This window comes from Syzygium oleosum, unplaced genomic scaffold (genome assembly GCF_021117445.2).
Source record: "Syzygium oleosum isolate NSW1041296 unplaced genomic scaffold, Sole_v2.1 Sole_v2.01, whole genome shotgun sequence".
Taxonomy (NCBI): Eukaryota; Viridiplantae; Streptophyta; class Magnoliopsida; order Myrtales; family Myrtaceae; genus Syzygium; species Syzygium oleosum.
The window spans coordinates 38,908,287-38,922,199 of NW_026607485.1; the positions used below are offsets into that span (position 1 = coordinate 38,908,287).

General features: G+C 41.1%; 1 protein-coding gene across 1 annotated transcript; it reads right to left on the bottom strand.

The window, feature by feature from the left end:
- Nucleotides 1-745: 745 nt before the first annotated feature.
- LOC115682844 (polygalacturonase-like) lies at nt 746-3,402 on the bottom strand. The gene is made up of 4 exons (XM_030607207.2): nt 2,854-3,402; nt 1,730-2,019; nt 1,380-1,608; nt 746-1,253 (listed from the first exon to the last, which is right to left on the bottom strand). The coding sequence occupies exons 1-4, from the start codon at nt 3,319-3,321 to the stop codon at nt 1,035-1,037; spliced, it is 1,206 nt and encodes a 401-aa protein (XP_030463067.1). The 5' UTR covers nt 3,322-3,402; the 3' UTR covers nt 746-1,034.
- Between the last annotated feature and the right edge of the window lie 10,511 nt (nt 3,403-13,913).

Below are 13,913 nucleotides of genomic sequence, written 5' to 3' on the forward strand. Positions count from 1 at the left end.
CTAGAGTAAAACAGTTTGGCAGCATCAAATCGAATAAGATGAATGGAACATAGTACTAAATATCACAGTCTTGCACCAACGACACTTTGCCTATAATAATGCACAAATAGAAAGAGAACATGTACAACACCAAACAAATAAATAAAGTTTGAGCGTTCAAGATAAACTATCTAGTATTTATTTATTTATTAATTTTAATTAGTAGATAAACTCTCTAATAGCATGTCCATTAAGAGCAGCTAATTATCAAGTTATAAACTATGCCTTGTCTTAGAATGTCTGACGAACGATACAAGATTTCCTCATGGCGCACTAATTTTGTAGCACGAGCAATGTTTGCATATGAAGGGTGGGCAAAGAGTCACTGTCCTCTGATGATAAACTTTGAAACCAAGTAAATAATTGCTTGAGGTGCTACCCGTTTGTTTTGATCTTTTGAAAGCAAAAAGTTATATGTTAACTTTCTGGCCAAAATTTTGAACATTTCATAACTAAACTACAAGTATTACTTATTCTAATTTTAAATGTTAATTTATGTGTCACCGTTTATATATCCTAAGTGGTTTTGGGTGTTTCTTATTACATACAGTCGTTATATTTGAAAACAGTCAAAAGTAAAAGTCGCTATTTCTTTCTGAAGGAAATATTCTTACGATGAAAATCGGCTGATCCGGCTGTTATGGTTGGTGTAAAATGGTTAAGAACCCGACTCTGGCAAGCCGAATTCATTTTGGCGCCAGTGACATAAAGAGATAACTTTCAATATTCGATTAATTGAAAATAAGATGCAAGGCCAGGCTCCATTAGTCCAGCCCATAGTCATGTGAGCTAGGACACGCCACTGGCTCAAGCACCCAACTTGTCTTATACACCGAACAATCTTTCCTACTACATAATTTCTTCTGGTCCCAAGTCAAATAGTAGGACTCACATAATTAATTACGTATCACTCACTGACTTCATTAACCCTATTTAAGACTAGTGATGGTATCCTTGTTACCCCATTATTTTGGGTTTTGTAATTTGGGGACAAACTACAAGCAACTGGAGGGCTGTTCCGTGCCAGAAGCTGTGCCACCAGCATGGGCACAAGATGCTGTGGCCACTTGGTTCCGGTAGCTCAGCTTCACGTCTTGCATCTTTATTCCGGTGCACGGGTACTTTGAGCTGCAGTCAAACTTCACAGCCACCTCGGTTGCCGATGTCCCGTGGATGTCTTGGTACGTCACGTCGCTCACTCTAACACCCGAAGCCTATTAAAAGAGAAATGAGAACTTGATCAATAAAAGAAGATCTGAGTGTTCACCGTAATGTTTTTAATATGAACTGCTGTTCAATTTCACTTGACTGGCGTAATTTGGCAAAGAGGAAGCTTTTACCTGATTAGGGCAACCGGAGTTTCCCGGGCAGTAATTCTGATCGATGATGATCGGGTTTTGGACATTGTTCATGATGGCATGCTGGAAGAGGATGTTCCTAGCGAAGCTGCTGCTCGACCTGGCCCACGACTTGATCCTCACTCCATTTTGTGTGCTGGTGAACGTGACCGTCTTAACCGTCACGTTTTGGACACCGTCCTCTTGTTGATCCTTGCCCAGGCTTCCAATGCTGAAAATCAACCACGTTGAAAGATAAATCTCCAAGTCAACTAATGAACAATACCAAATTTGGCGGGACATATGATATATATCCATATAGGGTAATGATGATAAGATAACCAATTACATACCTGATGCCATGTCCGGGTCCGCAAGCGACGTTTTCAATCCAGAGATTGTTGCTGCCAGGGCCGATGGAGACACAGTCGTCGCCTGTCCCGATCTTGGAGTTGAGGATGGTGACGCCGGTGGAGGCGCTGACATGTATGCCGTCAGTGTTGGGGCTGGTCCCAGAGGCCGACACCTTCACGCCTTGCATCTTCACGTTCTGGCAACCGTTGATGACGATGTGGAACATCTGGCTGTTGAGGGAGCTCAGTCCGCTCACCAAAATGTTTTGGGAGTTGCTGATTAATAAGTTCTGCACCCAGACACACCAAAATGACCAAACACTAATCAACCACCGTGTTACACAGATGCATATTCAATCGTTATACAAATGCATAATCCCATCATTGATTAGGGTGAAAGTTTCCCATGATTGGAGGCACTGGTTATCACGTGGCTCAGGTTTGGGTCCCATTTGAGTTTCTTAAACAAGAATACGGACGGTTGACCATTGGGCATAAAATTAGCATAACAGACCCAAAAAAGCGACGCGAAACTGAAACGACAAAGGGCTTAGTTACTTCTCATGATGAAATCTAAACCCACTTTCACGTATCTTACAAAGGGCTCTATTTTTTATAACGTAGGAGAACAACCAAACTCCATGCGTTATTATCTTTAATAAGTAGCAAGTCACTCTACTTAAAAAGATTAATCACAACAAGTTCATTCTACTTCGCACTCATGCCAATCCCCATTAGTTCCCCCCTTTCCCATAAGTATACAACAAGTGTTACATTAAATGATTAAGTTGAAAATGATAATAAGGAAAAGGCTTTTGTTTATTCTTACATTATTGCATTTCAGAAATTATGTTCGAGGATAAGCCGTGACTTCTCTGGTGTGTAGCCTCACATGATTTATGCCATGTAATATACACTTAACAAATAACCAAACCCCCCAAGTACTCAACTTCTCGAGCGAAAGGACGAAAAAACCTTGTTATGGTAACTGTTGTCAACAGTGCGAAATGAACTCCAAAATTCCAAATCAATTTACGAGGATGAATATGCAAATGTAGATGAAGAAGAAATGTGCGTTTGTTTGTGGTTGTATAGTGAGTATAAATGAACATATTTATACGTACTGTAGCGCCGGTAGGGCAGCTCTTGCCGGAGTGCTTGCAAGCCCAGAGGCTCGTGCCTTGTCCGTCAAGGGTCCCTCCAATCACGGACACCCCTGTCACGTGCCTGAGAACGATCCAGTTCCCTGCATTCCCGTTCACATTGTAGTCAGAAGGTGCGACTAGCGTGCCATCGATGCCCACAGTGATGGCTGAGTTCTTGCATGGCCCCTCGAAGGAGGCGGACTGCACCAAGAACCGGCCCTGTGGCACGTAGACGGTGGCAGCACTTGTCGACCGGCATGCTGACGCCCATGCGCTCAGGAAGGCCTTGCTGGAGTCAGTCTTGCCGTCGGCTATCGCGCCGAGAGAGACCACGTTGTACTGAACTGAAGCTGCGTTTGCCGGTGATGGCAATTCGGACAACAACATGAAGATGCTGAGGGCAAGTACCAGATAATTCAGACAAGTGTTGAAGATGAGTTCTGCCATTTTCTTGGGCTTTTTGTGTGTGTGTGTGAGAGAGAGAGAGAGAGAGAAGATGAAGGGTCGGGTGTTCTTGTTGTTGTGTGGCGTTGTGGTGGTGGTGAGGCTGAAACGGTTATGGAGTGATGGTATTTATAGGGGAAATTGAGTCTTTTTGGCACAATTAAAATTTGAAAAAAAACAAAAGCGAACAGAGAAAAAAAAGGAAAAAAGAAAAAGACCGGCCCAACTTGTGATTGGAGAAGTATTATTGGATAATGTGAGCAGTTTGGACAAAAATGCCCCCGTGTTGGGAGACTCTGTGCTTGCAATGTGAATGGGTCGTTGACCAGATTACCATCGCCTTTGTACTAATACTAAAAATTATAATAAGAAATCTAAGGTAGGTGAATTCTACACTCTGAAGAACCCCAAACCAGGCAAAACTCAATAAATGGAGAGAGAGAGAGAGGTATATTGTCATTCCGTCTCTTGGCCCACCAAATTTGTTCTGTTGTTCCGAAACCTTATTTTCTTTCACCTCTCTCTCTCTCTCTCATCCAAATTGGAGAGAGCGGCTTCCTTCTTGGTCGGAAATGGTGCTTCGACGGAGATTGTGGTCTTTGTGGTAGAGACGATGGAAACTGGAAAGTGTAAGGGACAAACTGACAATCGGGTATTTTGCTCTGGGTAGGGTTCTAATCTGAACCCTACAAATACACCCTGAATCCCTACCCGAAGAGTACTAAGTCCAGACCCCAAAATACTTGAAATTTTCGGGTAAGGTGGGGTCGGGTCAGGCCGGGCTTTTTTGACACCCCTACATCCAATGCTTATGTACATATTAATCTTAAGTTTGTCCTATATGCTTGCATAATTTTTTTTCCTGAATCTAGGGTTTCTTGACCCTCCGATGTACCTAAATCGTCGGAGGCGGGGGCCACTTCTCTCTTCTAAGTCTTTTGTGGGGGAAAATAGAAGTAACTAAAATAAGAAGGAAAAAAAAACAGAGAGAGAGGGGACTTTGACATTTATTGCGTTAAAATGATCTAACTCAAAAGGTTTACTATATGACCTTTCATATTACACGCAAATTGCGAAATGGAACAATTACACAAGCCTTCTGATTTATTTATTTTTTTGACATGGCTATACAAAGTATTTATCAAAACTAAAGGTTGTAGGTTGGCAAAAGATCTCTAAGCTTTATTATAATTTGATTTATACACACATTGTGTACGATGAATGATTCAAAGTATTCGTTCACTTGGAAGACTATGGCAATTTGATGACAACACCATGATAGAGATTGACAGTTTTACGAGAGATGACTCCAAGTATACTCATATCTCTCTCTCTCTCATGTGATCAAGGGCGTGTTTCTTGCTTTTCCATCCAATAAGATTCACTAATTTCAGGGGGGAAAGAGAATAAAGAGGCCCATCCTTTTGCTCAACTATATTCCAAAAATTAAGGCTTGATTACGGAAGGAGCAAGGTTACTTTTGGCCTCCATTAGGAAACAATGAGCTATCCCCCATCTAGCCAAGAAGAAAAAGAAATCAAATGGACTCCTCATTCGACGCTAGTATTGAGCTGATTGAGGAGTGACGAAATGCATGTCATCTTATCCCACGTTATAAGGCTCCCAATTTGGAATTTTGGACAGACGTCGAACGACTTTGGAATGCAAATGTTGTCATGTGGTTTATTTTATGACATTCTTTATAGTAAAATAAAGAGAATGCAAAAGGGAACATGGCCAAGTTGGGTTGCTTTTGAAGGAAGAGAATGTCAATGTTTTGTATAGCTATAGTTATAGACAAAAACAAAAACAATTGAATATGTTTCCAAAGGGAAATGAAGAGATTGAAGACCCTTAACTTATTGCCACGGCAAACCAAAACATCCCGCCGTTTTCCAGGCTGCTCTTAGTTTCGGGTGTCATGCCCATCTTTCCATGCTCTCCGTTTCATTTCCTTGGTCATTCTTTTCTTGAAATATCATTCGTCACCGCATTTGATTACATGCTTTGAGTTGGAACATGTACAATTTTATCTCCATCTTACACCAATTATGGCAATGGTCATTGATTAGGGTAATGACAGGATGCAAAGTCAAGCTAATAAATAATAAATCGACATCTGGTAATTAGGCCAGTGTTTGTTTTCCCTAAAGCAAATATTTGTTTACAAATTGTTGGTCATGTTGGTTTCAACTCGGCACCAATCCGTGTATCAAAAGACTTGGTCATGGATTCGAGTCTCGATAAAGACAAATTGCTTGGAATCAAATACACATCGTTGGGGAAAAAAAGGAAAAAAAATAAATAAATGAAACGTTGTTTGGTCCGGCTCTTAAGTCTCCCATGATTTGAAAGGGAAGAATTACCGGCATCAGTTATTACGCTGACTTTCCGGCTTACAAAAGCAAACTGAAGCGAAACTGAAAAATAATACACATAATAATAGTTAAATAGATCTTGGTATTCTAATAAAATAGACTTCAAGTTCAATAAATTAATATATAATATGTATATAATATATATATATATATATATATATATATATATATATATATCTGTGTGTGTGTGTGTGTGTGTTATTGTATGGGCAAAAGGGGTTCTGTCTCTGGCAAATGAGAAAGAAGGGCTTCGGGGGAACGTGGGAAGCGACGTGACAGGTGGAGGATAAAACGGAGGAAATACCGCTAGGCTTGGACGCCCCGAAAATGGCATGGCCCCCACTAACCTCAATGTTAATCGAGTCTATAGTAATTTCTCCTCAATATTTTCTTTTTATGGCTAACTTCCCTTCACTATAAATAAACTTCAAATGAGACCCTAGCCTGTCTCAACAAATTTCTTACTTTCATATGTTTAGGCTAAACTCTTCAATCGCATTCATTATCGTCGAAAATTGTTATTTGTATCACTTCATTCTTGGGACGTTTGCCGCTTCCTACCGTATGCTATACGTGTACAATGACATGTATCAGTTTGCCCAAACTCGTGAAAACCCTAGATGCTTAGCCGAAATTAAGCGTGATTGAAGCTCCTGTACAATAACTAATACTGAAGTCAAATACCCCAAAAAAGTTAACCACCCAAGTCTAACCGCTATCATGAAAAAGAAGTAAAACTCTTGACTAAAGCTTTGTCAAATGACAAAGATTGATGCCCAATAATACTGGATGCTGAGCAAATGTGAACACTTGATGTTCTTGGAATTCAACCGGGATAGACCTCAAGCTCATTCTAATTTGAAGAAGGACATGTCGAGCACTTACCTATCTCATATTCGATGAATTTCAAATCTGCATATTTGTCGTTATCACTATTACATAACGAGTTAATATATAAGTTATAAGCTGCTTATTTCTCGTCCAAGACCCCGATGCATGTGCAGCAACCATTGTTTGTCAACTCTAAAGAATATTATGGTGGGGGGTTTGCACGACCTTTTCTTCCCGTTTTGGTAGTGAAAGAAGAGTGATTTTCTTTCTCACTTTCTCATGGTTCCACATGGCCGAATGCCAATGTCGACTTCTCTTTCAAGCCATCTCATCTCAGCCAATAATGTAGCCATAAAGGAAGGTAGCATAATTTACATGTACATATATTGGTTTGATTTGATTTAGTTAGTTGAACAAATTGAGACATTTTAACTGTGACGGTTATGTGTGGTCCCCCAAATTCATGGAATATTGATTATCCCATTAAATTTAATTTTTACTTCTTTTGATTTTCAATGAAGTGATCAACTTGATTGTAAGAGAGATTGCCATATACCTCAATAATACTTGGACCTTGCCATACTGTGAGTGGATATTTTACGTATAGTTTCAAGGTCATATATGCAATAAGTGAACCCGTAAATATTTGTCACGTAGAACAGGAGATGCTGGCGATTGGCATGGATGAGCTTGCTTCCGGCTCCATTCACTACTTTTGGAATTCTAATTATACGGTGGTACAATAGCCGCAATAGAATGAATTCTAATTATACGGTGGTACAAGCTAATAATTTTCTTGTGAATGCAAGCAACCGGGACCTAACCATGAACAAGTTCATGTATTTGATTAACTTGCTGGTGTTGCAAAGAGATATGGGAGATGTAATCATTAATCTTCATATAAAAAGGGTCGAAATGTAAGAGAGTGGCAAGATCGTGGCGTCTTCAGCGATTGATTCTTGGTATTTACACACTTGAATCAAACAGAAAAAATTAGGATCGAGTCATGCGCAAGAACACACGAGAGCCAAGAATTATTGCTGCACCCGGCATCAATCCCATGTGATAATCTATCCGTGGTACGATACTACAACCATTGGACGGAAAGGTCGGGGAATGATGAACCCTATAATTTAGCATATGCAATAAAAAATTAGATCCCCTTCCACCATTTTTGCTGAGCTCACATGCTGAGGCCCTGGGGAAAAAATATTGGGTTCGCACATTGATAATTCCAAAACGATGTTATGGCCGTTGTTTGTTGAAGTTGTTCGAGCACCACCTTACGAATTATGCGGAACCATTATAATGTACATCTAAATAAACAGTTGCCGAATTCACAGCACCTATCTACTTTTGTGATTTGAAATTGTTGCAACAAAGTCCAATTTATTTACGAAAAGCATGTGCATCTATGGACAACAACTAACAATGTCGTCCGAGTCCAAAGAAGAAGAAGAGGAGGAAGAGAATTCTGGTTTTTCGGGTTCTATGAAGGTTTGAATCCATGAATGCATGATGCCATGTTTCAGGGGTTCCTTGTTTTAGGCAGATTGTGTTGCGAGGGAGAGAGAGAGAGAGGGATACATGTGATGGGATATAATGTTCGGCAAGAGTTTTTTTTTTTTTTTTGGTCGAAAAGCATGTTAGGCAAGAGTTGACCATTTGATTTCGGCTAGGCAATTAGGATGTAGGTTAGGCACCTGACCCTTCCATTTGCACATTCTATGCAGAAAGAATGGAATGGATCTTCAGTCATGTAAAGCACATTTCCCACGTGAGAATGGTGGCAATGAGAGCAAATCCCCAGTGGTTTACCCACCTTAGAATTGATCCAATTATGAGGGCACTCTTATGTTTCCTGCTCAAGAACCGATAAATGTAGATTATGTTCCTGTCTCGAGGAACTAAGATTAAATGTGGAGTTATGTTGTTGTACTAGTTTCCTCCCTATTAACTGGTTTAGTTACTGTCATACCCTAAGAATATTTTATTTTCAAAAGCAAATCCCAATAACCACCCTCACATTACTTTCTATATTTATCACTTTATATCCTCTATTTTTTAAAACAGGATGTATTTTTCTCCAACTTAGGTTGAAGGAAACTTTGCTCTTCCCATCATCTCATCAGCAGGTTTTTTGTGTAAATGTTAGTGAAACTCACCCAACCAATCAAAAACACCTAACACAAAACCTTATCTTTTTCTTATTAAATTGATTCCTCTTTCTCTCTCTCTCATATTGGAAATAGTTTATCAATCCATGAAACATTTTCTCCCCAAATATAGTTGATCTCTCTCTCTCTCTCTCTCTCTCTCTCTCTCTCTCTCTCTCTCTCTTCCAAATTCTAACGGTAGAATTATGAGGTTTTTCTTTTTGGATTGCTGCAACTCTTTGGATTCTGAATCTCTTTCGCATCAAGAAAGAAAACTATTGTTCTTGGGAATATAACTAACTATTGTTCTTGTGAATATAACTGTTGTTCGGGAAAATTACCAAAAAAGTTCTAAACCTTTTGTAATTATGTCAATTCAGTCCTAAATCTTTTTTTTTTTTGCCATTTCAGTCCTAAACCTTTTACAATTATGGCAATTCAGTCCATCCGGCCACTTTTGGCCGGCCGGCTGACGTGGCATTATTTTAATTTTTTTTTCCTTTTTTTTTTCCTTCTTCCCCCTGGTCGGTCCGGCCAGGGGGAGGCTTAACGGCGAGGTGACCTCGCCCGGCCATGGCGAGGTCGAGCTCGCCGGCCATGGGCGACGGCGAGGCCTCGCCCAGATCTGGCGAGACCTCACCGTCATTGGGCGAGGTCGAGCTTGCCCAGATCTGGCGAGACCTCGCCGTCATTGGGCGAGGTCGAGCTCGCCCAGATCTGGCGAGGCCTCGCCGTCGCCGGGCGCGCTCGACCTCGCCCGGCCATGGTGAGGTCGAGCTCGCCGGCCATGGGCGACGGCGAGGTCTCGCCAGATCTGGGCGAGGCCTCGCCGTCACCGGGCAAGCGAGGCCTCGCCCATGGTCGGCGCGCTCGACCTCGCCATGGCCGGGCGAGGTCGAGCTCGCCGGCCATGGGCGAGGTCGAGCTCACCTGGCGACGGCAAGGCCTCGCCCAGATCTAGCGAGGCCTCCCCGTCGCTGGGCGAGCTCGACCTCGCCCAGCGACGGCGAGGTCTTGCCAAATCTGGGCGAGGCCTCGCTGTCACCCATGGCCGGCGAGCTCGACCTCGCCATGGCCGGGTGAGGTCGACCTCGCCCATGGCCGGCGAGCCTCCCCCTAGCCGAAAAAAAAATATTAAAATAATGCCACGTCAGCCGGCCTGCGTCCACGTCAGCGCCGGCCTGCGTCCACGTCAGCGCCGGCCGGCCAAAAGTGGCCGGATGGACTGAATTGGCACAATTGTAAAAGGTTTAGGACTGAAATGGCCAAAAAAAAAGGTTTAGGACTGAATTGGCACAATTGCAAAAGGTTTAGGACTTTTTTGGTAATTTTCCCCTGTTGTTCTTGTGACTATGTAATGACTCGTACATATATTGTACTACATAAGTTGATTTTATATCTAGTGCAAATTATTTGTTGACTTTATGGATGAAAATTACAGATGATTAGACCATGACTCCTCTCCAACTTTATTCTAGATTCATCACTATCTACATCCGGAACATTATAAGTAGACACCATATTACAATTGTCAATATATAATAATCAATTGCCACCTTCTTTTTGAAAATAACCCTGCCAATTTCTTATGCCCAACAACTTGAAAAATATGGGAAAATCACATTAAAAGTTTCATTCTTTCGTTAGAAGATCCCTTTGTTGCCAAAACTTTTGAAGCGATCGATTAAGTGTCATAACTTATAAAAGCCGATCACTTAAGTTACTTCTACAAAAGCAATGACATGCAATATTTTCAAGTAAGAGAAATTACCGATGTTTTTAACTTAAGTGATAATTTGAAAAATCATGGCAACAAAGTGAGTATTGTATGAATATTATGACACTAATTAGTGTCCTTTTCCCCTCAGAAATCCTTAACCCCAATGTCCACCCTAGCTCAGCCTCCACTGCCGCTATCATTGCCATTGCCCTCGTTGCTATCGCTACCTACCATGACACACCAAAGCCCCTCTCTTCTCAGTGTCATCTCTCCGTCCCTCCTTGATCCAGAACAGTTGAGAGCCCACAACCTCATATTCACGTCGGGAAGCCAGGAGGTCATCCATGGCTATTCTGAGCTCCCTTTAAGGTGACAGCAATGGTGACCTTGATAAGATACAAATGCTTGATAGAGTAACTAGTTCATATAGTTTTTTGACTCGAGGTATTTCAATCCATTCGTTCATGTCATCTTGATTCATGTTTGCATTCATACATTTAGTGATATTCTTAGCGGTTGATGTTGGCTCGCTCAATGGTAGTCAAGGCACATTCAGGGAATGCTTCTAGGCCCAGGAGTGGGCTAAATACTCACTGTTCAGACCGCCTTCGATCCAAACAATGGGCGTCCAGCCGTCTCTTGATATGTTTTTGCCTCCGCAGTAGGGGTGAGCAACTTGGACCGCCCAAACCGGGACCGGACCGGACCGGACCGGACCGACGAGTTTGGTCCGGTTCTCGGGACTATTGGTCCGGTTCCCGGTTCCTAAAAGCGGAACCGGTTTCCGGGCGGTCCGGTTCCCGGTTCCAAGGGGGAACCGGACCGGACCGGACCAACTATTTAATATATTTTTTTGTTATTTTTTTCTTTAAAAAAATTAATAAAATGTGAACTAAACTCTAAGTGAACTTCATTATCATAAATTCATTGATAAAAAATAGTAAAATGTGAATTAAACCCTAAGTGAACTTCATTGACATAAATTTATTGACAAAAATTAGTAAAATGTGAACCAAACCTTAAGTGTTTGACCAAAAAAAAATCCTAAACTCTAAGTAACCGGTTCCATTGGACCGGACCGGACCGACGGTCCGGTCCGATTCCCAGTCCTAGAACCAACCGGTCTGATCCGCAGTTCCCAAAATTGGGAACCGGTTCCCGGTTCCACCTTGGAACCGGACCGGACCGGACCGGGAACCGCTCACCCCTACTCCGCAGGCCGGTCCTTGATGCTCCTTTTATTTACTCGTTATGAATTCACTCATTTTAGCTTCAGGTAGAGCATAATTACTCTTGTAGGAAACATTCTCGTGAAGTTTTAATATAAAAACAGTACGGGATTTCAAGAATTAATCTATCAATCAACTCATGGCTCGAATTATTCGAATTCAAGATGCTTCTTTTACAAATGAAATTTCCCCATGTATGCAAAGAACTCAAAACGCATTTATTCTAAAGGATCAAAGGTAGATAACTTACACAATTATTTGCAACATTTCCTAAACACGGGGTATCTGATAATAGAAAATAGAAATTTAAACACTTTCATCATCTCTGGAGTTTAACAAGTTGGCAGTAGGGGTGGGCATCATTCCAAGTTCTACCCTGGAACCTGAGAACCTGATCAATGGGAACTTGTAGGTTCCAGGTTCCAAGGTATGCAAGGTAGGTAGGTTCCAAAAATTGGAGAACCTGTTTCGACGGGTAGGTTCCAGGTTCTAGGTAAGTGGAACCTCGAACCTAGAACCTGAACATGTCTTCTCGTAATCTTGCGGTGTTTCATAACATTAGATGATGAGTATATGATTTGGAACCACTAGTCTGAGCTTTCATTTTATGACTTGTTATGACTTGTTAATGTTTCATATTTTTCGTGTGTCTAAATATAAGTTGTGGTTAATGGATCTTAGCAGTAAGTAATGGTTATTAAATATGATTATTCACTGCAATTGTTCAATCAATAATACAGGTGGAACATAAGCAGACTTTGGAACCGATCCTTGAACATGTGATAGGGTAGGTTTCAAGTTCCAAAAAATGAGGAACCTATTATCACGGGTGGAACTTATACGGAACGCGGAACTGCTCACCCTTAGTATCGATTCACGCAATGACTTCTCATTTTAGTTATATTTATTTGAACCGTAATGCCAGGAAAACTAGTTTTTTGTATTCTCTTTGATGAATGACAAGTTTCTTCAGTATTGTTGCGTTCATTTTTGTTTTGTTTAACTAAAAATGCAATAAAAAAAAGAACCTATTAGACCCTGAAACCTGTTCCAGGGTATATTCTAGATTCCGACGGATAGGTTCTAGGTTCCAAAAAATAGGGAACCTATACCCGAGGGTAGGTTCCAGGTTGCATGTGGAACTTGTAAGAAACCCGGAAACGATCACCCCTAGTTGGCAGCATCAAATCAAATGAAATGGAAGCAGAACAAAAAATAAAAGGTCCTTTCTGTAAAGGATAATATGAAAATCAAGTACTATACTAAATATTAGTATTGCACCAAAGACACTTTGCCTATACCAATACACAAATAGAAAGAGAACATGTACAACACCAAAAAAAAGAATTTGAGCGTTCAAGATAAACTATTTAGTAATTGTTTTTCTTTCTAATTACTAGATAAACTCTTTAATAGCATGTCCATTAAGAGCAGCTAATTATCAAGTTATAAACTATGTCTTGTCTTAGAATGTCTGATGAACGATACAAGATTTCCTCATGGCACTAATTTTGTAGCACGAGCAATGTTTGCATGTGAGGAGTGGCAAAGAGTCACTGTCCTCTGAAACCTATTAAATAATTAGCTTTCCGGCCAAATTTTAACATTTCATAATTAAAATGCAATATTATTTAATCTTAATATTAATTTATGTGTCACCATTTATATATCCTGAGAGATTTTGAGGGTTCCTTATTGCATACAGTCGTTAGATTTGAAAACAGTAATAAGTAAACGTCGCTATTTCTTAATGAAAGGAAATATTTCTACGATATAAATCAGTTGAATGGTTAAGAATCGGACTCTGGCAAGCCGAATTCATTTCAACTTCTGTGACATAGAGAGAGAACTTTCAATATTCGACTAATTGAAAATAAGATGCAAGGCCAGGCTCCATTAGTCCAGCCCATAATAATGTGAGCTAGGACACGCCACAGGCAATCTGTTCCCTACTCCCTATTTTCTTCTGGTCCTAAGTCAAATATTAGGACTCACATAATTAAGTAAGTATGACTGACTTCGCCAACCCTAATTAAGATTAGAGTTGCTATCTTTTTTTTCCCTTTATTTGGGGACGAACTACAAGCAACTGGAGGGCGCTTTCCTTCCATCCTCAGAGGTTCTGGGTTCGAATCCCCGCTCGGTTCCATAATTTAAGTGAGGGGCCCTGGCGGTGGGTTGCTGGGCTAGTCTCCCCCGAGGTATAAGCGCCCCGATTACCTGTGCAGGCTCGTCTCCGGGGAATGGTGACGGATCCTCAGTTATCAAAAACAAAAAAAAA